General features: G+C 40.4%; 2 protein-coding genes across 2 annotated transcripts in view; both read right to left on the minus strand.

Moving 5' to 3' along the window:
* The window catches only part of Styx (serine/threonine/tyrosine interacting protein), a 34,623-nt gene extending 33,478 nt beyond the window's left edge, over positions 1 to 1,145 (minus strand). Inside the window, exon 1 of the mRNA XM_048430056.3 lies at positions 798 to 1,145. Coding sequence (XP_048286013.1) covers positions 798 to 854 — 57 coding nt within the window. The 5' untranslated portion in view covers positions 855 to 1,145. The remainder of the gene's footprint in view (positions 1 to 797) is intronic.
* A 1,845-nt stretch (positions 1,146 to 2,990) lies between these two features.
* Positions 2,991 to 26,123, minus strand: Psmc6 (proteasome 26S subunit, ATPase 6). The gene is made up of 14 exons (XM_048429996.2): positions 25,966 to 26,123; positions 25,091 to 25,170; positions 24,959 to 24,998; positions 24,347 to 24,399; positions 20,711 to 20,778; positions 20,164 to 20,278; positions 17,272 to 17,359; positions 14,599 to 14,660; positions 14,393 to 14,516; positions 13,989 to 14,050; positions 10,863 to 10,983; positions 10,673 to 10,753; positions 5,564 to 5,635; positions 2,991 to 3,480 (listed from the first exon to the last, which is right to left on the minus strand). Exons 1-14 carry the CDS (start codon positions 26,090 to 26,092, stop codon positions 3,362 to 3,364), a joined length of 1,212 nt encoding a protein of 403 aa, XP_048285953.1. The 5' UTR covers positions 26,093 to 26,123; the 3' UTR covers positions 2,991 to 3,361.
* Between the last annotated feature and the right edge of the window lie 250 nt (positions 26,124 to 26,373).

Here is a 26,373-nt window from a genome sequence, read left to right on the forward strand (position 1 = left end):
CTTGGAGGGATGAAAGGGTGCACGCGGTTAAAATCCCATTACTTGGGATTGGGAGGCAGGTGGATCTTTGTGACTTTGAGCACAGCCTATTCTACATATTGAGTTTCAAGACAGCCAAGGCTATGTTGACAGACCCTGTCTCAAAACACACAAACAAAACTCTAGAATCCTTTCTTGATCCTATTCAGTATCACAGCTAACAGTCCTTGTCTTGTTACTAACAGCCTCTACTGAACTCCTAGTTAATTGTTTCTGACACCATAAATTACAACAAAGGAGGGGAAAATCTCTGCAAGTGGTAGGTAGAGAAAAATCAAGGTGGTGTGAAAAAGAACCCTGAATTATGGAATCGGGAGAAGGTAAAAGTAATTTGCTCTCAACAGTAAACTGCCTCCTAGGGCAAGATTTGTGATTAAAAGTTTTAAAATTCAAAGCTAGGTTTGTGACTTTTTTTTTTTTTTTTTTTTTTGTAACTTGGGGAACTATTACGAGGGTGCAATTCCAGAGTTCACGCCTCCGGTCTATTCCACACGTGGGGCTGTGTCCCGCGTGTGAATTTAACATCAAGCTCAGATTAAAAACAACTCCACAGCGTGTTGCTTTGGCAATCAAAAATGAGTCTATCTTCAAGTAAATCCCCAACGCGGAGGCGAGAGGTCAGGGATACTTTTCAGGTTGGATACTCTACTAGGACCTCACGGATGCCCCCCAAAGGGAAAGGGAAACGTCTACGATGGTAGGGCCAGTCACGGCTCGGCCGGAGTACCGGGTCGGCCTGTGACGGGGCGGGCGCTCACCTCGGCGTCGTCTTTGCACTGTGGGAGCGAGGGGAACTCCAGCTTCACGTCCTCCATGGTCCCAGGGCCCCGGCGGGTGGGCGCGGCGCGAGGGACAGCGGTGCGCCCGGCCGGCCCCCGGGCTGGGCTGGCGGAGGCTACGCGGGAAGGCGGGCGGGCGGACGGCGGGCTGACGCGCGGCGGGCTCACAGCGAGCACTCGCGGACCACGGTGTCCGGACGGCTACAACAGGAAGGCAGAGGGCAAGGTGACGTGCTGCCGGCCGCCATGCTGCGGCCGTCTCCCTCCGCAGGTCTTCGCGCCCCTCAGACAGCCGGGATCCGGCCCAGGCACGAGCCCATAACCGTCTCCTCCCGCCCCCACCCACGCGCCACAGCCAATCCCAGCCCACGCTCGCCGACGGCCCGCCCCCGCCGCCGCCAGGTGTCAGCGTGCCTCCGCCCCGCCCGTCCGCGAGCGCGCAGACGCGGGGGGCGGGGCCTCCTGCGGGGCGGGGCGGGGCCGCAGCCGGAGGAAGAGAGGGGAGGTCCCGGGAGAAGGCCGTCCGCTGTCAGGCCGGCTAGGCTGAACTTCCCAGATGAGCACTCAGAAGGGAGGCTGCCCGCCCAATTTGTGAGGGAAGTTATAACCCACACCGGAAGAGTTCAGTTTAAATCCATGTTAGACTATGCAGAAAACGAGATACCCATCTCCTTAAAACAATTTAAAGGAAACTCCGGAGTGTAACAACTCAGAGAATCCTGAAAATGATAAACAAAAAAAGTCACCAGAAATGATAGCTCACTAAGATTTCTCCCTTTGAATTAAATTTCAACATATAACATGCTTGGGTATGTGTGTTTGTGCCATGAGCGGAACGTGCGTTAGAGTTAAATTTTTAAAGGTTAGGAATATACTCTCTTGGGATCTCACTGTGTCGTCTTTAAACTCACAATAAATCTATCCAGTCTCCTCATGAGTCCTGGGATTAAAGGATACCATCAGGCCAACTATAACTTCTGGAGAACCTTTGGTCTCACTACCTGCAAGGTGTGTAACTAACAGTCTTGCTGTTTTTTATATTTTTAAGAATACTTTCTAAAGACTTTGGAACTTACTATTATTAAAACTCATCCTTTAGAAAAAGTGGAAAGGCCATACGGGTATTTAACTTAGATGTCCTCTCATTCTCTTCATCTTGTTTATGAAATGGATCCAGAAATAGAATTGTTCAATAAAGTAGATGGCCAGCCTACTTTATTGGCCAGTGTTCCATGTTCTCTAGTACTACATAAACTATTGTCCAGCTCCAAAAACTATAAAAGGCAAGAATACTGTGCGAGTAATTTTTAATTAAAAAGTAATCAAATGGCAGGTATGGTGATGAATGAATCACAGCACTCAGGAGGCAGAGGCTGGAGAAAGTCTGAGTTGAGGCTAGCCTATTCCATGTAGTGAGTGTTTCCTAGCTAGGTGAGCTACCTAGGGCTATCTAGTGAGATCCTACTCAAAACGAAAGGGGTATTATGTAGCTAGACAGGTCATTTATGGTTGGTCCTTTGGTATTTATGAAACTGAAGTTTGATATCTTTGTTTAAACAATCCTTTAACTATAAATAATCTCAATCTTTAGGCAATGATGATTTCCTTATGTAACTTTGATTGCCACATGAAATTAGAAAGAATTGTGTGGAAGTAACAGAACTTCTAAACATTTCTGACATTAACATTTCCTAAAGTAGACACTCTCAGACTGGTATCCACCCACAGATATGTAGAGAAACCATGGGTGAGCCTAGGAAATAATCCATCTCTGGAAATCATGTATTTGCAAAATTATGTATCTCTGTAATACAGATTTTTCCTGGATCCAGACCATAACTGGAAAAAGAAAACTATTTTTTCACATTACCAAATGAACTATAAGCAGTACTTCTAATCATAAAAAAAGTTAAAATTAACTATCAAATAGGCTAATGGCAGTAGGTAAAGAGTAAGTACTTCCTGGAAGATACAGATGTATGTATGTTCCCATGTATGTACCCACATGCACACATATAATGTGTATACAAGACAATTTTGTGAACTTTGTGAGTACTGTTTTAAAAAAATTCAAAGCCCATTTCAATTTTCAATTTCATTCAGGCTCTCAAATCATTCACTTACTGAATCAGAAAGACTAGAATAAATGTGCTCTTAGAAAAGACAAGAATATAAATAGGACAACTAAAACAGATTTTATTCCATTTTATCAGGATGAGGAAAACAAAATATAAAATAAGTCATAAGAAATGTTCTCCTGTACTATCTCAAATCATTTAAATGTTGTACAAAATGCTCACAAAGCAATTATGAAAAGCTTCAACATATCTTTTGTAAATTGTGCTGCAGTAAATGCAACATTAACATACAACTTTCTTCTGTATCAATTTTAAAAGAATTACTAAATTACATACTATTATGTTGCTCATACATGTTTATTCACTTTTAATGAGGTCACTGCCAATACATACATTATTTTCCTTAACTTTATTTTTACATTAAGCCAATGTCTGTCATGCAGCCATCAAAAACCTGATAGCAAATCAAACAGGTTTGTAGTCTAGTTTAGACTCCAGCTTCTTAGAGTCAGCCACTTTCCTGACTGCTTTCATGAAGTCTTCCTGAACTACAAAATCATGATCAGCACGAATGGCAAACATACCTGTAGAAAACAAAACAAATTTGCTGCTTATCATATGTGAATTACAGATCCATAAGAAAACTAAGTTACGACAGTGGCACATGCCTATAATCTCAGCAACTAGGGGACTGAAACAGGAGGATTCCAAGTTTGAAAATAGCCCAGGCAACTATCAAGACCTGCTCTAAAAAGAAAGGAGGAAGAAAACTATCTAATCTTAACTCTGAGGAATAACTGTGAAGCTGTATAGATCTGCTACTTCTGACCAGCAGTGCTACCTTACTAAAATACGCTATCTTCATTCAAATCATTTCCGCAAGCAGAGTAGCATACTTTTAAAATGAAGCAGATAATGCAATTATCTGAATATTTAAATCTGGATTGCAGCTGGGCAGTGGTGGCACACACCTTTAATCTCAGCACTTGGGAGGGACAGAAGGCCAGCCTGGTCTACAAGAGTTAGTTCCAGGACAGTCTCTCCAAAAATACAGCAAAGCCCAGTCTCATAAAAACAAAAACAAAGCAAAACAAAACAAAAATCTGGATTGCATATGTCCAATGGTAATTCTTTTTTTTTTTTTTGAAAGAGCAGCCAGTGTTCTTAACCTGAGTCACCTCTCCAGTCTCTAAGGTAATTCTGTTGTTGTTTTTTTTTTTATTTTATTATTTGTAAGAGTTCTTATGTATGCAGTGTTCTGTCTACATGTGTGCCTGCATGTCAGAAGAGGGCACCAGATCTCATTACAGATGGTTGTGAGGTACCAAGTGGTTGCTGGGAATTTGAACTCAGGACCTCTAGAACAGTCAGTGCTCTTAACCTCTGAGCCATCTCTCCAGGCCCTCTCCAAACACACAACACTATCAAGACTTACACATTCTAGGCTGAAGTCTCTTAATAATATATGCAACGATTCTCCAGAAGAACAAAACCCCTAGGCTAGGGATGTGGAACAAGTCAGATGTTTGCTTAACATACCCAAAGCCTTGGGTTTGATCTCCAGCAATGCAAAAACTAAACCAACTCCCAATAATTTTGGTAATGAATATCTGACATTCAGCAAGGCTTGAGGTTGGGGATAGGAGTCAGTGAAGGACTGCCTGGATTATAAAAGGCTGGTTCAACCATCAGCACTGTGTGCTCTAAGTCTATAATTCCAGCACTTGGGAGGGAGAGGCACTGCCTCTTACTATGTATTTCAAAACGTTAGAACAAAGGATTCAAGGTGTTTTCACCATAAAGGAAAGGTTACATGCTTGAGGAGACATGTACGTTTAATCTAAGTGTTATGCGATATATACATGTATAAAAATATACGATTCCTATTAATGTGCAATTTCCATCAATCAGCTAAAAAATAGAAAAAGCAAAAACATTTTTCAATGTGAGAGAAAAAAAGCATCTATCAAACTTTGATAGCATCAGCCTTTAAAAAAATCACAGTGCTGCTTTTGACTCCAGGTTCACTGAAACCATCCTTGGTAATAATGCAATCTGATACAGATTCTGGAATATGACAAATTATCCTAGGTAGTTCAAGTCATATGTGAGCTGACTTATTATCACTGAGATAGTAACTACAAAAATGATAGCACACAGGTCTTGGGTGTGGATATTCCGCATGGAAAGTAAAAACCAAATGATTCTAGCTAGCTAGGTAGGGCTTCAAAGTATCTTGTTACCAAAAATAAAACTAGAATCAAAAAATTCAGAATTGTATCTTAAAACTTCATCTTAAACAAACTGCAGGACCACAGGCTTTCAGTCTTCCCACAGCATGCTTGTAGGAATCAGAAGTGCTTAGGAGATAATGACCCCAAGGGCAGATTCTGCCCAATGGGAGAAGAATGCTAGTAAATAAATGTGCTAGGCTCCACGTTTAGCCACACAATCCTCATAAGAATCCTGTGGGTTTCCCTAAGGCCCCTTACAGAAATCAAGATCAACTACTACAGTGGTACTTTCTCCTCTGGGCTGTTCTGTTCTGCTTCTTGAAATCAAGTCTCAAAAGCAAAACAAAACACGAAACACTGAAATCCTAAAAATGGTGCAGGATAAACTTACAAAACATTGTTAGAGATGGTAAAATATGCTTTGTCCTCTTACCTGCTTCAGTACAAACATTTCTCAGGTCTGCTCCATTAAAGCCATCGGAAAGCTTTACAATTGCTTCATAATCTGTATAGGAAAAAAAGAAATTAACAAGATAATAATAAAGACTCAGTCTTTATTTTTGCCCACAGAGAAACTTTAAATGGACTAGTTGATTTGAATTTGATTAGCATTACACTTGCTACTATTTTACAACATTAACAACTAAAACTAAATAAAAATGCTGCAAAATAAACCAAAATCAAGAAGACATACATCTGAATTTTTAGTAAAAAAAATGTCAAGATTTGAAGGCAAATCGGACAGTGGTGGCACATGCCTTTAATCCCAGCACTTGGAGGGCAGAGGCAGCAGGCCTGGTCTCCAGAGTGAGTTCCAGGACAGCGAGGGCTCTTACACACAGAAACCCTGTGTCAAAAACAAACAAACAAAAAACAACCACCAAAAAAAAAAAAGATTTGAAGGTACCTGCTTTAAGTAGTAAAAAATTGAAGTAACTACAAAGCCATGACTCATTAAACCTGCTGCACACCTGTAATCAACCCCAAGACTTAGGAAAAGTAGCAGGAAGGCAAATTCCAAGCCAGATGGACAACAACAGACCTCAGCTCAAACAACCCGAAACACACACAAGAATACCCCTGGCTGAGAATATATATAAGTAGTTAATGGTTAAGGAGGAGGGAAAGACATTTTATTGAGTGGCTAACCACTGGAAAAGCATCCATACTCTTGTAGACAGTCATAATTAAACACTGGGTCAGGGACTGGAGAGATGGTTCTAGAGGACCTAATTCTGAGCACCCTAGTTCCAAGGACTCTAACTCCTCCTTCTAGTTTCTGTGATGCACATGGTACACAGACATAAATGCAGGCAAAACACCCATACACATAAAATAACCATACATACAAAATAATAAAAACATATGGGCATGATAACACATGCCTTTATTCCCAGCAGCCTGGTATGTGGAATGAGTTCCAGGACAGCCAGGGCTATATAGAAAAACCTTGCCTCAATAAATAAATAAATAGATAAATAAATAAATAAAATCGAGAGGTGGAATCAGTTAAGGTGGGAAAAGTGCAAGAGAAATGGGGTGAATATGATCAAAATACAAAGCACACACACACACACACACACACATACACACACACACGAAAATGATACTCTAACAAAATTCTGAGGGGTACAGTATGGCTCAATGGTAGAGTACATGTCCAGCATTTTTTTCTTTCTTTTAGGTTTTTCAAGACAGGGTTTCTCTGTGTAGCTTTGTGGCCTGGCCTGGAACACAGTTTGTAGACCAAGTGGCCTTGAACTCACGTAGATCCGCCTGCCTCTGTCTCTCAGGGTTAAAAGCATGCACCATCACCACCGGCTAACAGAGAACCCCCCCATCCCCCAAGACAGAGGTTCTTTGTGCAGCTTTGGAGTCTGTCCTAGAACTCGCTCTGTAGACCATGCAGGCCTCAAACTCATAGAGATCCACCTGCCTCTGCCTCTCAAGTACTGGGATTAAAGGTGTGCGCCACCAAGCCTGGCTGCATGCCTAAGCATTTCTAAAGTCCTGAGTTCAGTCACTGCCCAAACAATAAAAACATAATACTTTGGTGGCTGGTGAGAAGGCTCAGCAGTTAAGAGCACTTACTGACCTTGCAGAGGACCCACGTTTAATTCTCAGTACCCACAGGGCATCTAACAACCGTCTAATTTCTACACACATACACACATGTGCACAGACATATACACATAAAATAAGTATATAAAACAGTAACAATAAATGGAATATACTTTAGTTATGGAGATTAAATGTAAAATGTACTAACAGCAGACATTATTTTATCAAAATAAGAACTTTAAATGCTTAAGAAAGCATTTATTAGCTTTCTGATTTTCTTTGCTAACTCCAAGTTGTATCACCTGAAATAACAGTTATAGTGAAATCTCTACTTCCTCACAACACAGACATGACCTGAAGAGATACAGCTTTGTGCTAGTTATGAGCCTGACATAGATAAGTGAGGAAAACTACAGAGCACAGGCTACTTGGTATGAATGAACGATGGGACACCTTTGCCAGGCAATGCACGGCAGATCAATCTCTATGTGCAATCTCTGGGTGATTAGTTAGTTAGCACTTGATCATATTCATGTTACCATAAGCTTCCTGAGAGGATTCCCAAGGATAACACAGTATCTAACACCAAGAGAGATCAGTATTTGTAGAAGCTACTTAGAAACTGGCATCCTTTGTTTACATCAATCTTTCCAACTTAAAATCCTCAAAGAGGCCAGGCAGTGGTAGCACACACCTTTAATCCCAGTACTGGGCCGCAGAGGCAGACGGATCTCTGCGTTCAAGGTCAGGCTGGACTAGAGAGCAAATTCCAGGACAGACTCATAACTACATAGAGAAACCCTGTTTCGAAAATCAGAAAAAAATATCCTCAAAGGAACAATGAAATGAGCAGTGAGCAGTAACTGTCAACTATTTGTAGCTATTTGTAACCATTAAATTCTAAGGGTTTTCCTTTGTTGTTTTGAGACGGGGTCTTGGGTCTTACTTTGTAGCCCTGGCAAGTATGAAATTTTCTATACAGACTCACCACACCTGAAATTCTCAAGAGAGCCTCCTGTTTCTGCTTCCAGAGTGCTAAGATCAAAGCTGTGTGACACTATGCCTGGCTCTAAGAAATTCTCTTGTTTTGGTGGCAATGGTGATTGAACCTAGAACCTAAAGCACTGTAGATAAGCAATCTGCAGCTGTGTTACCCGCCCCCAGCCCATTCTAGAGGGTTTTAAAAGCTGTTAACCAATTATATTAGATTCCCCTAATTCAGAAGTCAACAAGAATTTTGTGCAAAAGGACAAACAGAAAGAATTTATTTGTTTACTTATTTATTGTTTTTTTTTTTTTTTGAAGCAGGATTTCTCTGCATAGTACAGGCTGTCTTGGAACTCACAGAGATCCGCCTGCCTCTGCCTCTTAAGGACAGGGATTAAAGGCATGCGCCACCATCACCTGGTTACTTATTCTATTATGTGTGTCTGATAATATGCATGTCCATGCCAAGGATTCCATGTGGAGGTCAAAGGAGAACTTGCAAGAGTTGGTTCTCTCCTTCCACCATACAGTGCTGGATCAATCACAGGTTGTTGGGTTTGGCAGCAAGCACCTTTACCACCTCACCAGCCCTCTAAACCTAAGTCTTTCCTGCTTCTTTCTGTAGTCTGCATCTGACATTGTATCGTCCTGACATCTTACCTCCATAAACTAAATCCAGAGTCTTTTTTGTTTACTGATGAAATGCCTGGCTCATTCAAGGACTCATGGAGCTATGGCTGGATCAAACTCACCCTGTAGCTGAGAATGATCTTGAATTTCTGACCTGCCTGCCTGCCTCCACTTTCCAAGTGTGGGCATCACAGGTTTGTGTCATCATGTATGACTTTCAAGTCTCACTATTTTAAAGGACTGTAATTATATATATCTCAGTAAATCTGTGAGGAAAACCTTTACATCACCACCATTTTTTATCTGACTTACTGAAATCACATCTTATTTCTTTGTTATTCTCCAGTTTGTCCCCAGCAGGCTATCAAAGCAATTTTATGTGAACTGAAATATTCATACATGAAATGGTATGCCTAAAATTCATTTGTTTGTTAAACATGCAACAGGTAGCAGAAGTTATGGATGAAACAAGACTGACCACGAGTAATACTGAAAGCAAAAAACAAAATCCAGCTTTCAAATTAAATTAAACATGTACCTGTTAGTAATGGCTTAGAAAGAGAAACTGAGTAGCCATTTTTAAACACAGTACTATTACAGCTATACAACCTTTAAGAACAAACTAAATTTGAGGTCAGCACAGTGATTAATAGTCAAAGTTCCTACCTTATGACCGTCACAGGCACTGCAGTCTGGCCCACACCATCACTTCCAAGGTTTCTACTACTACTCACAGCTCCCTACTCTTCTAGAGCCCCTAGCTTCTTGCTTGGTCCTTGGATGTGCCAGGTCCCCATCTGCTTATGGGCCTTCCCTGAGTATCCATGTCTAGTTAACTCATCTTTTCAAGTCATAGCTTAAACATGACCTCCTTGGTGACCAGAAAGATGGCTCAAAAGTTAAGAGCACACACTACCCTTGCAGAAGACCCAAGTTTGATTCTAATAACCCACATCAGGAAGCTCACAACTACCTGTAATTCCAGCTCTAAGGGATCCAACACCGGACACCTATGGTCTTCTGTGGGCTCCTGTACTCAGGTGTGCATGTCTACCCATAGACACACATGCAAACACTTAAATAAATGAATGAACCAAGTGAATGAATAAATGGCCTTCTTGGTAAAGCCTTCAGTCTACCTTTCTCCATTTCAAAATCTCCCGACACTTCCCATCTCCTTCTCCTTGCTTTACTTTTTTCCACACCATCTATTGCCATCTAATCTGCAATGTATTTCACTTACTTCATCTGTTTTGTGAAATAAACAAGGTTTTCTAAAGGCCAGAATTTGTTTCATTCAGTGCCATGACATTCTTAGCACTTCCCCCTCCTAGCATTCACTATAATCTCAGCAAAAACTTACTCAATTAAAACTACCATGTTTATTTGGTGTAAAACTAGGCTCAAGCTGGGTGTGATGACATATGCTTTGAATTTTAGCACTCAGGAGGCAGAGACAGGCAGACTTCAAAGTTCAAGATCAGTCTGGTCTACAGAGTGAGTTTCAGGACTGCCAGGGCTACAGAAAGAAATTCTGTCTTCAAAAAACCATAAATAAAGCCAGGTGGTGGTGGCGCATCCCTTTAATCCCAGCGCTTCAGAGAAAGAGGCAGGTGAATCTCTGTGACTTCGAGGCCATCCTGGTCTACAGAGCGAGTTCCAGGACAGGCTCCAAAGCTACAGAGAAACCCTGTTTTAAAAAACAAAACAAAAAAAGAAAAGAAAAGAAAAGAAAAAACCACCCATAAACAAACCTAGGTTCAGTAAACCAAGAGTAATGTCCCATAGTGCTGTGATTCATTCACTAGATGTAGTGATTCATTCACTAGATGTATTACACAAATAAAACATTCAACTTTCTTACCTATTTCACCGTGCTTTGTAATAGGGCCTGCGTGAATTTTCAATATATCTAATCTTGCTTGTTCATTTGGTAAATCGATATCTGAAAAATGACAAGAAATGACTTTGTAGTCCAGTTGTTGGTTTAAGAAGGTGAGAGGAAGGTGGGTGAGAAGAAAAAACTGACATAGACCAACAAAACAGTGACTCACGTATTTTTCTGTCTAATCTTCCTGGACGGAGCAAAGCAGGATCCAGTGTATCGGGTCTATTTGTAGCCATGATCATTTTAACTCTATGCAGAGTATCGAATCCATCCATTTGATTTAGTAACTAAATAAAAAATCAAGAGACAGACTTTACCAAATACATGCATGTATGTGGGCCTACACACAAAAATTAATGAAATAGTAAAATAAAATTATTTAAAGATAATTAGCTAGGCTGGGTCATGGTGGTGCACACCTTTAACCCAACACTCAGGTGGCAGAGGCAGGTGGATCTCTGTGAGTTCAAGGACTGCCTGGTCTACAGAGTGAGCTCCAGGACAGGCTGCAAAGCTATGGAGAAACCCTGTCTCCAAAAACCAAACCAAAACAAACAACAAAAAATAACTGGATAACGGGCAATGCCTGCTAGTTGATAACATTATCATATATGAATAACACTAATTATTGTGTTGTTCTAAAGTATTTCTTATGGTTTGGGTTTTTGTTTTGAAAAATAGTGTCATGTACCCTAGGCTAGCTTTAAATTTACTATGTTGCTAGGGATGACCTTGAACTTCTGGTTTTCCTAAATCTACCTCAGGAGAGCTGGATTACAGCCATGGGCTACTTAAAGTGGTTTATTTGGAGTTAGGGCCCAAACACAGAGTTTCATGCTTGCTAGCCAAGAACTTTACCAACTGTACTGTACTCCTACGACCCAATTTAAAGCTTCTAAGTCTGTAGTTTAAATTTAAAATATTGTATATAAACAGTCATAAATTCACGGTCAGCCTGGTCCTTAGAAGTTCTACGTTAGCCGGGTAATGGTGCGCACTCCTTTATTCCCAGCACTCAGAAGGCAGAGGCAGGCGGATCTCTGCAAGTTCGAGGCCAGCCTGGTTTACAGAGCAAGTTCCGGGACTGGTTCCATAGCTACTGGGTAACCTAACCCTGTCTCGAAAAACAACAACAACAACAACAACAACAACAACAACAACAAAAAAGCTCCAAGCTAGTCAGGTTACACAGAAGACAGCCTGTCTAAAAATGCAACAGCAAAACTGCTCATCTGAATAAATCATAATTTGTGAAAATTGATTTTTCAAAGACTACAGTAAAAAGAAGAATTAAAATCAAATGAATGACCTGTGCTGCCTAGTTTTCATTGGCAGCAATGGGATCTTGCTTTTTCATCACCTATCTTCTCCACTACTAAAACTAGCTTATCCCACCAGGCTCAGACACCATCATGAAAGATGGGGTAGAAGAGCCTGAGAATGGGATCTTCTGGATATGAAATAGAATTGAGATTACCTGCCCAAGATTAAGCCAGTCAACAATTCCTACACAATTGGTGAGCTCATGAGGCGTTACTGGTAACTGATGACAGCTGGGAAATGGAGTTACTTTTCTTCAAGAGTGTCGCCCCTAACTAGTACGTTGTCAATTAAGCAGGAAGCACTAATTGATCTCAGTTATTAAGAAAAAAGAGAATATAAAGGTAGGATGGTGAGGGAGCGCTGGAAGGAGTGGGGATGAAGAAGTAAGGGTAGACATAAAGATATACCTTATGTATGTACCAAGTTGTCAAAGAATAAAAAATAGTTTTTAAAAATCTATTTTAGTTGCCACAGTCTTAGAATAAAGAGCAAAGAGCAGCCACACATAAATGTAACACATTTACTGCTGATAACCTTAATACCTGTTACTCATACCATCACCAAACTAACACAAAATCATATGCTTAAGAAATGATATAATTTGTACATTTGAATAGCTGATATATTAAAAAAATTATAGAATGGTGCAATTTTACCAGGTACAATTTTGCAAATAACTTTATTTATTTATTAGATTTTTCAAGACAGGGCTTCTCTGAGTAACAGCCCTAACTATCCTGGAACTTGCTCTATAGACCAGGCTGATTCTCCTGTCTCTGCCTCTTGAAGGCTGGGATTAAAAGTGTGCGCCACCACACCCAGTCCAATAACTTTACTTTTCAGTATCAATTTTTCTCTTCATTTTTCCTGTTCTTTTTTTAACATTTGAATTTATTTCATGTGCACTGGTGTGAAGGTGTCAGATCTCCCGTAGTAACAGATAGTTTGGAGCTGCCATACGGGTGCTGGGAATTGAACCTGAGGCCTCTGGGAGAACAACCAATGAGCAATCTCTCCAGCCCCTCATTTTCCCTCTTTAACAATAAAACTGCACATTTATATGGTACCATGTCTTAATATATGCACACATGTATAATACTTAAATCAGGTGAAACAAACGTGTTTCCTAACTCATCATTTCTTCATGGTAAAAACACTAATTTTTCTTACTGTTCTGAAATAGACATTACTTGACTTTAGAGATACCCCAACCCAACAGACAAAAAAACTGCTTGCTGTTGTCTACTTGGTGTCCACTGTCAACCTTTCCTGTCTTTCCCTATTCTCCAGCAACAGTCACGTCCTCCTTTGCTGCATGTGTGTAGATGTATATTTATGTGTGCTGGGGTCATTCTGGAGGCCACCTGTGGAAGGATATCAGCATACTCCTCTTCCTCTCTGCCTTACACCCTGGAAACAGAATCTCTCACTGAATCTGGAGTTACACTGGCAGTAATTGGGTAAGCAAATCCTAGCAGTTCTCCTGTCTCTACCCCTCATGCTGGCGTTAAATGTGCACAATTGCCAAGCAAAGTTTTTTACATGAGTGCTAGGGATTTTAATGGAGGTCATACTTGCAAAGCATTCACTCTTACCTACTGAGCCACTGTCCCAAACAACAGACCAGTAATTATTCTTATTAGGGATTATGACATATGAAAGTGTTCATTACTAGCAGCATTACAAATTTCATGTTTAATTCTTCATCTAAACTGTTATATACACTTCAATTTCAAATATGCAACCTTCACTTTTTCATTAATAAGTAACTTAGCCGGGCAGTGGTGGCGCACTTTTAATCCCAGCACTCAGGAGGCAGAGACAGGTGGATCTCTGTGAGTTTGAGGCCAGTCTGTCTTAAAACAAAACAAAACAAAACAAAAAGAGTAACTTTCTATATACATACGTGTGTGTGTGTGTGTGTGTGTGTGTGTGTGTGTGTATTTATATCCTCTATACCAAATATTACCTCCATTAAAGTTCGCTGAATCTCTCTGTCAGCTGATGTACCCTCAGAAAACCGACGGCCACCTAAAGTAATAAATTTGGAAATATACACACATTATTCTTTTGCTTTGTGCCCATCATTTAATAAAACAGAATGTAATAGTACTCAGGTTAAAATATTATGTGGAAATTGAGTGAGGAATGACTTTGGAATAGTTCTGGTTAATTTACTAAAAATGGTCACACTCTTTAGCCTCTGAGAAGCCCTATTCAGGCAGGTGGTACTCTGAGAATACCCACTCACCAACTTTGTACAAGTCATAACTACTGCTATGGTTCTTTCAGGAGGTTTTTTCAGGTTTAAACAATTTCCTCTAATACTTACAAAAAAAAATTAAGAAAAAATTTAAAAGGTGTCATTCTTACCAATAGCATCTATTTCATCCATAAAAATGATGCATGGCTGGTGGTCCCTGGCATAATTAAACATTTCTCTGATCAAACGAGCACTTTCACCAATGTACTTGTCTACAATAGAACTAGATACAACCTGATTAAAAGAAAAATAGTAATATAAATTAGACAGTTCAAATAAATTTCATTTCAATAAGTATAAAAGAATTTCCCCTTACCTTTAGGAAGTTGCAGTCCAGCTGGCTAGCAACTGCTCGTGCCAAGAGTGTTTTCCCAGTGCCTAGAAATATCAAATATCATTGAGTTAAAAGCATTTTTAAAAGTCTTTCAACATCATCATCTTGGAGCTGGAAAGATGTCTCCGTGGTAAAGAGCCCAGAGTCCAGTTCCCAGCACCTTGTTAGACAGCTTATAGTCACCTGCAACTCCACTTCTAGAACTGGCTTCCCTGAGCGCACATACAGCATTCACATACACAGAGACACACAGACACATAAAACAACATAATCCTATTGGTAGTAAATTTTCTAAAACTTAAGCTAAATCCTAAATAGAATTTCCTTTTAAAATTCTAAAGTAATTTACTTGCAATATTAAAACTATAATTTTAACTTGAGATATCATCACTCCTGATTTTAATTTGGAAATAACTGCAAACATTAAGAATATAACACTAGGGGCTCAGTGGCTAAGAGCACTGGTTGCTCTTCCCATGTGACCCAGGTTCAATTCCCAGCACCCACATGGAGGTTCATAACTGCCTGTAACTCCAGTTCCAGGGGGTCTGACAACTTTATAGTTGTCAGGCAAAACAAAACAAAAAACAAAAACCCCAAAGAACCCACTAGTATACATTGCTGAATGATTAAATCAAGCTGATTAACATTATCTATTAACTCATAAGTTTATTTTGTGATGGGAACAATTACAGCTTATTCTTCTATCAGCCTAGAAATACCTAATACAACAATCATTATATTTCTGTAATCGTCTGTAAACTCAATCATCGTCTTCCGCAGCCCCTCTAAAATAAAACCATTCTCTCCAATTCCAACTCTCAACAATCTCCCAACAAGAGAGAACATGGGTATTTGTCTTTCTGGGCCTGCTCACTCCACTTAGCATCACTTCAAGATTCATCCAAGGTGACACAAACGACAGGATTTACTTCTTTCTGAAGATGAAACCATACTTTACTGTGTACACAATGTACACTGTCTTTCTCCTTTCACAGGCTGATTCAGGACACTGAGGTTTGCTTTGGCTATTGTGAATAATACTATAATGTAACATGGGTGCAAATGTCTCCTCAAGATCCTGACTCCAGTTGCCTTGCACACTGGTTGCTAGGTCACAGAGCAGTTTTATTTTTAATTTTCTGAAAATCCCCATACTGTTTCCTAAAATGGCTGCATCAATTTTCATTCTTATCAGTAATATAGAATTTCTCTTTCTCCATATCTTCGCCAAGACTTGCTATTCATTGCATTCATTCAGCATTCACTCCTTCCTTGAAAGCAGCCGTTCTAATAGTTGTGACAGCATCTCATTTTCTAATTTTAGGCATAATGAATACAGAACTTTACAAATAAATAAAAAAATATTCTTACAATATGGGTTATGCATACTAAACTTTTTTTTTTTTTTTGAGACAGGGATTCTCTGTAGCTTTGGAGCCTGTCCTGGAACTAACTCTTGTAGACCAGGCTAGCCTCAAACTCACAGAGATCTGCCTTCCTCTGCCTCCCAAGTGCTGGGATTAAAGGCATGGGCTACCACAGCCTGGCTAACAATTTTTGTTTTTAATTATTTATGTTGGGTGGTGGCGGCACACTCCTTTGATCCCAGCATTTGGGAGGCAGAGGCAGGCTGGTCTACAGAATAAGTTCTAGGACAGACAAAGCTACAGAGAAACCTGTCTCAAAAATAAAACAAAACAAAAAACAAAACAAAACACCAAAAACCAAAAACCAAAACAGGAGGAAGAAAAGAAGGCTACATTAGCCCTATGAAGAGCGAGTCAGTAAGCAGCACCCTCCTTCACCCTGTGTCAGCTCCTGCCTTCAGGTCTGAGTCTTGCCTTGACTTCCCAGTGTGACCTGAGAGCTATAAGTTGAAATAAACCCTTTCTTCTCTGAGTTGTTTATGGTCATAGTGTTTATCACAGCAACAGAAACCCTAAGACACACAGATTCCTAAGAATAAACTCTTTTTAAAAATTCTAAGTTCACTTGAGATCTCAAATTTTATGACTGAACAGTTTGTACCACTCATTTCAATCATTCCAAAAAACTGTAGGCTAAATAATCAATATCTAATCACCAGTAAGCACCAAGCAGTCCGAGTCACCACAGTCTGCAAACTGCCCTTTCAGGTAAAGTAAAGCCTCTCACTTAGACGGCATTCAAATAACTAAATGAAGGCTTTTTCTAAAAACAGTTACTTCTCAGCATGCGACTGTCCAGACATACTTTATGCTTTCCCACCTGAAAATGTAATAGAATAATTTCTGCCCCTCTAGTGAGAGCGCCATCTCTGCTGACCCTGCAAGTGTGTGGTACTCAAGCACAGGGACGACCACAACTGTTGCATGCAACTTTACCTACGAGGCCAACACCAGGAAACAGCCAAATAATGTATTAGTTTGATGACACTAGTTCTGATTTTGAAGGCTCTATCAAACTGTCTCTGTAAGCTGCTCGTCTCGGGAACATTCATACCCATGAACTGAAGTTAAGGACTATCGTCTATAGAATTACATGGCCTGGGACAAGGCACAGAGTGACTCCACATGCCTGACTGGGATTGCCTACATTAAATTCCTATCTTACCACTTTTTCATTCCTTCACCTACTCATTTATTAATGAGGCAGAGATAATTTGATACCAACCTGGTGGTCCATATAGCAAACAGCCTTTTGGAGGTATTATTCCTACACGCTGGAATAATTCTGGGTTTGTAAGAGGTAATTCTATTACCTGAAAAAGAAGTTGCACATTTCTTAAACAGTAAAATTTTAATATATTTTAAAATATTTAAAGTCTGATACAATGTTTATTAATCTATAAGATGATTTAAATAGTTTTGGGTTTATTTAAGATAGCGATGTCTTAAAACTAAAAACTTAAAAAATGGTTGGTTTTAGCAGGCTATATATTTGATTATACACAGATATATACTTTGTAAATTTTATTAGAAATGCATACTTAAAACCTGTGCATTTATCAGGTTCACATTTCACCTCAGTAAAAACTGCACTATAAAGAAATCAGAGAAGCTGGGCCTGGTGGCACATGCCTGAAGAAGGACCGTGTAGGAGGACCGCAAGGTCAAGTCCAGAGTGGGTACTATACCAAGACTCTGTCTCAGAAGACAAAGCGAGAAAGAACTAGCGTGCAGCTCAGTGGTGGAACACCTCCCTGCCCTATGGGCAGTATTAAGGTGAATAGCTAGTATTAAAAAAATAATAGCCAGGCAGTAGTGGCCCAAACCTTTAATTCCAGCACTTGGGAGGCAGAGATAAACAGATCTCTGTGAGTTTGAAGCCAGCCTGGTTTACAAAGCAAGTTCCAGGACAGCCAGAGATATACAGAGAATTCCTGTCTCAAAAAACAAAACAGTAATAATAATAATAATCAGCAAAGAAAAACTTTAATAATTTACAGAGTACAATGCAAATAATCACAAAATAAGGAATGATTTGATGTCATAAATGGTCACTGAAAGAAAATATATAAAATTTCCTTTGTTGGCACTGTGTCACAGCCTAAAACAAAAACAGTTCTATTTCTTACTCGTTAATTCACAGAAAGAAAAATGAAGAACTGGACATATACTCAGTTGGAAGAGTCCTGGGTTTGTCCCCAAAGTGTGCCAGTGAGTGCCTACAACCTCATCTACAGCACTAGGGAGGTGAAAGCAGCGAGACCAGCAGTTCAGAGTAACTTTCAGATACAGTGAATCAAAGGCTAGCATGAGATATATGAGATACTGTCTCCAAGGAGGAAAGGAGAAAGGAAAATAGGAGGAGGAGTGGGAGGGAGAGGAGGAAGAAGAAAAGGAGGAAGAAGAAGAGAAAGGAGGAAGAGGAAGAAAAGGAAGGAGGAAGAAGAGGAGCAAAAGGAAGAAGAGGAAGAGGAGGAAGAGGAGGAAGCAGAGGATCTGACCAACCACAGGAGATAAAGTCCATGTGAACCATGGGAGTAAAGCATGGTTAGGATAAACAAAAGTAGAGTGGTATATTAATTGTGTTTTAATAAATAAAGTTTGCCTGAGATCAGAGAGCAAAGCAGCCACGCTAGTCAGCCACACAGGCCAGACAGTGGCAAACACCTTTAATCCCAGCAGCCACAGTAGTTAGCCATAGAGGTCAGGTGGTGGTGATATACACCTTTAATCCCAGCACTAGAGAGGAATATAAAACAGGAAAATACAGGATCTCAGACTCAGTCTCAGTCTCAGTCTGAGGATTCATGGAGGCAGGCTTGCCCATTTCAGTCCAAGGTAGAGGTAAGAAGAGTCAGTGGCTGGCTGCTTTGCTTTTCTGATGTTCAGATTGAACCCCAGTATCTGTCTCTGGGTTTTTATTATTTGTGCTATACAAAAGTGTGGGAAAAAACCAACATCCCAAAATATCTAAGGATAAAAAGCATATGTGTGTGAATCCTACTCCTTGGCAGAGGAAATGCAGCAAGGCACTGGTGGGAGGCAAGTTTCATAAAAGTATTTCCTCTTCCTTCAGCTTCCTTCCTCTAGCTCAAACACCAGGGTACGCTTTGATTTTCTAATCAGGCTAGTGTTTCCTCAAATATTGTCAAGAAAAACTTGATTTCACAAAGGTGCACATGCCACAGCACACTAGAGGACTTTATGGAGTCAGTTTTACCTTCTCTTTTAGCTGTACCCCAGAGATCAGACTCAGGTTACCAAGCTTGTAGGGCAAGCATGTTTACTGGAGATGCTATCTTAACAGCCCAAGAAGCCTACACTTTAATAACTGTTTCAGAAAGTGTAATGAGCCGAGGTCTAAGAATTATGAATGACTATGAACTACCTATCCAAGAACTACTCCCAACCCTTCTCAGTCATTCCTACTTAGGCTTGCATCAGGAAAACAATGTAACTTCCTGGGTTAGGAGATAAGGAAATCCTAATCTGATTCATCACTTAAAAGCTTAAAAATTCAGTCTGATGGTGGCGGCTCTTGCCTTTAATTCCAGCACTCAAGAGACAGAAGCAGGTAGATTTCTCTGAGTTCAAGGCTAGCCTGGTCTACAAAGGGAGTTCCAGGACAGTTAGGGCTACACAGAGAAACCAAAAAAGTAAAAAAAGAAAAAAAAGAAAAATAAAAACTTACATCACTTCTATAGCCAGTATTTTCTTAAAGAGCAAAAAACAGTTTAAATAAAATAAAAAATGTAAATGCTACGGCAAAGGTAACAATAATTCCTATTGGACTGAGATGTTAACATTACTGGCTTTATGGAAAAATCACAGAGTGCTTTGCCCTACAAGCTCTGACCCAAGTACACTAAAGACACTGAGAACTATAAATGGCAAGGGCATTAGATTGTACCAGTTATTCTCCACTTTCCCCTACATTCTTCTCTCTTTTGTCATAAAAGAAATTTCCCTAACACCAAACATCTCCAAAATAATATGCACCAGCTATGCCTCTAGCTAGACAGTCACTTTTACTGCCAGCTGGAGTTTCCCGTCTCTCTCTTCAGGTATCCTAAAAGCAGTAGTGCAGTAGTCTTAGATAAAGAAACACAACACCCACCTCTCTTAACTCCCGAATCTGCTCTGATAGCCCTCCAATCTCAGAATAAGAAACATTTCCAGGGTCCTCATGAGACATGTTATAAACCAAAGGATCCACCTCTCTTGGCAAATACCTAAAATGAAAAAAATTGGGTACTTTTCTTTCAAAAGACTTATTTTCTCTCTGCTTACATAGTAAATATAAATAATTTATTTATACAAGCACCTATAAGTAAGTACCTTCTAAAAACATTTAACTTGTCAGGTGGTGGTAGCACACACCTTTAATCCCAGCACTTTGGGAGACAGAGGCAGGCAGATCTCTGTAAATTTGAGGCTAGCCTGGACTACAAGAGCTAGTTCCAGGCAGTACAGGCTTCAAAGCTACCTGTCTTGAAAAAACAGAAAAAAATAAAACAAAACAAAAACAAAAAACATTCAACTTAGTGGGAAGTAAGTAAATAGTGAGAAGTAGTAAAACATTTGATGACTCCACAAATCACGGATTTTTAGAAAATCTTCCCTGTGAAAATGAAGCGCAAAGTAAACAATAATAAGAAACCCACCTCATTATGGTGAGTGTAGTCATATCCAAAGCAACTCTCGTTCCTGGCTTCAGCTTACTTTTATCAAGCTAGTTTTATAAAACAAAAAGTGTTACACAACAGTTAAAATTCAACATTCAAAAGTCGTATATACTTTAATATATCACAAAAGACCCAAATAGCATATTATAAATGCCCTGTCAATAGAAGAACTAATAAAGCAGTAATTCTGAAGTTCTTTCTATGTGACCCTTATAAGGATGTCCTTTGTGCAAACTCAGTGTGAAGTCAGAGATCACCAATACATAAAACCTGGGGTAACAATTGCCTTTTTAGGTTTTTAAACTTTTTTTTTACATTTATATGTATGTGCATATGTATAAACAATAGTGTGCATATATAGAAAGAGGACAATTTGCAGGAAATGGTTCTCTCCTTCTACCATTACCATGGGTTCTTGAGATTGAATTCATCTGGTCAGGCTTGGCGGCAAGTGTCTTTATCCATTGAAGTAGCCATGATTTTGAAGACAGGATAGATTTTGAGGTTTTATTCTCAAGGCTCATTACTTAATATAATTTTGTTCATTATTTTGATTCAAAATCTATACAAAAAAAGTTACTTTGGGAACGGGTACCAGAACAATTACAGGGGAAAAAAAAAATCCCTTAGTGAACATTTGGGTGGGAGGAAGGGAAATAGCTTGTAAGTGTATCTATTAAATATATTTTGAAAATCTTCTAGAAGGAAACATGTACATGCATAATCATAAAAGATAAGAAAAGCCATTGTTTCCTCTCAAGAGATTTTCATCAACATACTAAGGAAGGCAAGTTTGTGGTGGTGGTGCATGCATTTAATTCCAGGCCTGGGGGGCAGAGGCAGAAGGGTCTCTGAGTTCAAGGTCAGCCTGGTCTACAGAAGGAGTTTCAGTATAGCCATGACCAAACAGAGAAACCCTGTGTCAAAAAACCAAAATCAACCCAAACCCAACCAAAACTAACCATAACTAAAACCTAACAAATGCAGAAACAAAACAAAAACTCAAACTACCTCATCTTTGTACACAACAGACCTTACATTGAGTACATCAGGTTGAATAAATTATCAGCACACCTTTGCATGGTAACTTACTGGACATTATATTCAACTAATGCACATTATACATAAGATATCACTTGTCAGAAAGAAAAAAAGGTTACTTTCCAATAGTTTCAAAATTGCTTGCCATTACATTTTCAAAATCATAACTTACTTTGTATAAGACTTTACAATGAGCTACAAATTTAGGAGATTATGCTCATTAAAACTGAAATGACCCAAGCAAGATATTAACTGATACTGACACTGACTAAATCAATTAAAAGTATTGAGTCCTTTATTAATGGCGAGACCAAGAACTGACTCTCATGTTTGGAAAGTTTCTTGATGCCCAAGCTCAAGCGTACACCATTTTTAGAGACAAAACCTTAATGACATCAGTGCTGGAGGTGTGTGGAGGCGAATTAGTGTGGGATTTGGAGTTGCCTGGTAACATCTGCTTCTTTTGCAAGGTCCATCAGTATCTTCCAGGCACTATATAATCATATTTGGACCATGGTCAAGGTTGTGGACAGTCCCAGAAGCACTGTCAAGGTAGCTGTTAGGGGTGGAAGGCTGAGAAGTGACCAGGCAGGGACAAAAATAACACCAGGAGAGAGTGGAGTTACCTTAGTCATTTCAAAATTAAGTAAGGGGTAAAGAAATGGCTCAGCTTGCACTGTCTACCTCTCTTCTGTAAAAAGCCAGGCACGGCTGCTGATTTAACCTAAAGTTGGTAGGTAGAGAGAGGCAGATCCCAAGATCATTGGCCAGCCAGACTAGCCAAGACTTCCAGGTCTATATAAAACTCTGTTTCAAAGCAGTAACACAGAGAATGATGTACTGCCTTTCTATATGCATGCACCACACACTTAACACACACACACACACACACACACACACACAAAAGTAAAAATAGGCAAAACACTAAATTTAATGGATTGAGCATTTTTAAAAAGTCCTTTTTCTTTTTTGTTTGTTTGCTTGCTTGTTTGTTTCGAGACAGGGTTTCTCTGTGTAACAGTACTGGCTGTCCTGGAACTCATTTTTTAGACCAAACTGGCCTCGAACTCATGAGATTTGCCTGCCTCTGCCTTCCAAGTGCTGGGATTACAAGGTGTGTGCCATACTGCCCAGCTTTAAAAAAGTCTTTATAAGGTGTACCTGAAGAGAGGTAATCAGTAGGAAGCTACTTCAATACAATCAAGAAATAGCTGAGTAATGCCAAATATTGGCATCTCGAGAGCCTTGAAAGGACTACAAAAGCCCTCCTAATTAGGACATAACAAAAAATACATTTTCATTACTAGGGGCTGAACCACAGGCCTCTCACATGCTTGTCATGCATCTTGCTACTGAGCTACAACCCTGACTCTCTGCCTGTAATATTTTTTAAATGTTTATTTTATGTATATGGATGTTTTGTCTGCATGTACGCTGTGTTAACACATGCATGCCTGGTGCCTGCAAAGACCAGAAAAGGATGTCAGATCCCTTGGGAATGGAGTTCCAGATGGTTGTGGGCCCATTTGTGGGTATTGGGAACCAAACTTGGGTTCTTTGGAAGAGCAGCTCTGAACTGCTGAGCCATTTCTCCAGCCCCCAGACTTATACGATTTGATTAGAATACTATTCAGTTATATACTGAAATCCTAACATTAGATTCAGTCTCAATGTTAAATACTGTTCTGGAGTCATGCTGTATCAATGCTTTAAAACCTGAAGTTGGAAAAGTGGCATATGTTACCCTAGCACTCAGAAGACCAAGGCACCAGTATTGCTAGTTTAAAATTAACATGAGCCACACAGCAAGATACAGTTGCATAAAACAAAACCAACAATGAAAGCATAAACTCAATATGAGAAATGTTCAGAGTCTTCAAGTCAATGCTTAAAACAGTTCCTAAAGAACAGAATGGTGTGCAAACTGCAGATGCTACTGGATCACTCTCAGTTACTTGCTGGCACTGTCTAATGTCTGCAAAATGAAATTCAAAGGTATTTCAATTTGCCTATTCTAGGCTGGGTGGTGGTGGTGCACGCCTTTAATCCTAGCACTTGGGAGGCAGAGGCAGGCGGAGCCAGCCTGGTCTACAAGAGCTAGTTCCAGGACAGGCTCCAAAGCTAACAGAGAAACCCGGTCTCAAAAAAAAAAAAACAAAACAAACAAACAAACAAAAACCCAATTTGCCTATTCTGGTCTAAAGGCCCGCCTATAAAATTAACTACTGTAGAGTCTATAAGTACCATTTTTGAATATTTAAATGTAAAACACAGGTAGCCTAACACGTTTAACCCTCTTCAAGAAAGACATTATATTAAAGCATTTTTCAAATTATAAAATGCTTTGATTTCTAAGTACTCATATCTGTCTAAGAACATGAAACAGCAGGGAAGAAGAAATTCCAGGAGCAAAATCTGACTTGAACCCAGGCTTTGCTAATCATTTGTTGTGTGTGAACAAACCACCATTGGGAGTTATGGGCACAATGCCTGACCTGCCTATCTCAAGAACTAAGGAACTTATGTGTAAACACCCTTTCTGTTACAGAGCCTTCTACGAACACCAAGTATTACCTGACGACGACAACCGACGACATATCTTGGTCCGTTTGTGGCTTTAACAATGACTAGAAGAAGAACACATTGAAAAACAAAGTTAGAAAACAGATATATTTATGGTGGGTACAGTTTTACCTCTGACCTCCAAGAACAGGAAACACGAAATCTAGCTGAGGAACCACCGACTTTGCACTGCTGTCACTAGACCAGGCACTGCAGGGCGACCCTGATAGCTCATCAAATAAAGCCCACTGACCCGACTGAGTCCAAGTCCTGGGTCTCATTGGTGAGAGAAGAAAACCAACTCCCACAGGTTGTCCTCTGGTCTCCACATGTGTGCTGCAGTACATGAACATGCATCCTCACACATTTTCACAAAAGAAGAAATGTAACAAAAATTAAAATAGCTTCCCATGACAGTACAGGACTTTAATCCTGGCACTGGGAAAGCAAAGGCAGGCAGATCTCTTATGAGTTCAAGGCCACCCTGTTCTATAGTCAGCTGCATCCACAGCTACATAGTACCTGATCTCAAAAATCAAGACAAAATAGGCATTTCAAAAGTTGGGAAGGGACTGAGTCTTTTTGTTTTTGCTTTTTAACTAATTAGTAAATTAACCCACTTACATTTTTCTTCTGTTAACTGTTTAAGCACTTCACCCACAATCTATGAAAGAAAAAAAATCACATTACCTTCAGTCAACAGCTTTAAAAAAAAAAAGGCAAACTACTCATTCACTTTCAAACTTTATAACCTACCTGCCCAACACTTTGTAGTGCCTTCAGATCGTTTTCAGACTTTTCATACTGCTTGGTAAGTTCTTTTAACTGTTCCCTTACTGAAATAATAAAATGTCAACATTGTTAATTAAACAATAACTGTGTTAAAATGTTTACTTATGTATCGTTCACTTTATGTAGGTTTCATACCCACTGTACCAAACTACAAAATATGACATTCTGCCACCCCCGGATTGCTACAAAACTAAATGAGAATCCGTGAATCAGATCTTTCACTGCTACACGGGATCACCTGGCTTACTCTATGTTTGTCCATACTAAAGTCAACCAACGCAATTCTTTACCGAATCATATAAACTGCGGTCTTTTTTCATATAACTCAACTATGCATGTAGGCTTTTCAAAACGCAAGTCTCAGGGTGGGAGAACTAGGCACCTAGTATAAAGACTGAGGAAAGACGAAAGGTTATTACGGCCACTGGACCCTTTTTCTTTAAGGCTTCAAGACTGGCTTTCGGCTCAGTGAGTCCCATGTCCTGCTGGAGCTTCTTTGACCCAAGCGTCTTCCCGTCCCCGAGTCCCGAGACTCCAGTTCTACTTTCCTTGCACCTGGGATAATGTCCCCAGCCCACTTGATCCTCATTCCTCTGGTCCTTCCCTCCCCTTCCACCTCAAAACTGTGACTACTCCCTACGCCACCTGGACCGGGAGCTGGCCATTTCCACGGTCGAGGCTGTGCTGCACCCCAGTTCAGGGCGGGATGACAAAGCGCCTTGCCCTGGACTCAGGCCTTCCCAAGCCGGGCGCTCTGTTTTCGGGCTCCGCGGAAGCCTCCGCTCTATCAGAGACGGAAGTGGGTCCAGGCATGAGAGAGTGTGGAAAGGTTCACTCACGCTCCTTAAGACGGCCGTCTATCTCCTTGTGCTCTAGTAGCTTCTTGCGGTAGTCCTGAAGCGCCTTATCTCTAGGGTCCGCCATGATGAGAAGCCGCCGCTCATAGGGGATGCCGGGAATGGCCATGGCAGCCCGGGCGGGGGAGGGGGCGGGGCGAGGGTGCAGAGGCGGTCCGAGGGCGGGATCCGCTGTGATCCCGCCCCTTCCGGTTGGCTCGCCTCTTGCTCTCGGTGACCGTGTCGTTTCTTGGGGCTCCGGGAGCGGCAGAAAGCCTAGAAAGCACAGAAAGAGGCCTCCGGCCGCACCGTCCCCTGCAGGCCAGAGTGGGAAAAGCCGGGCGCCGCTATTGACTGGCCTCGGTATTAAGTCACTGCTTTCCTGGAACCGCCAAAGGCTCTGTAATAAAA

Source organism: Myodes glareolus, chromosome 12, assembly GCF_982192425.1.
Source record: "Myodes glareolus chromosome 12, mMyoGla1.1, whole genome shotgun sequence".
NCBI lineage: Eukaryota > Metazoa > Chordata > Mammalia > Rodentia > Cricetidae > Myodes > Myodes glareolus.

Excerpts from the sequence above, each read along its gene's own strand:
- Psmc6 (XM_048429996.2), bottom strand. The coding sequence starts at position 26,092 with ATGGCCATTCCCGGCATCCCCTATGAGCGGCGGCTTCTCATCATGGCG. Across the intron at positions 20,279-20,710 it reads ACTACACTCACCATAATGAG|GTATTTGCCAAGAGAGGTGG; the intron begins GTGGGTTTCTTA and ends TTTTCATTTTAG. Across the intron at positions 10,754-10,862 it reads AAGATTAGACAGAAAAATAC|ATATCGATTTACCAAATGAA; the intron begins GTGAGTCACTGT and ends GTCATTTTTCAG.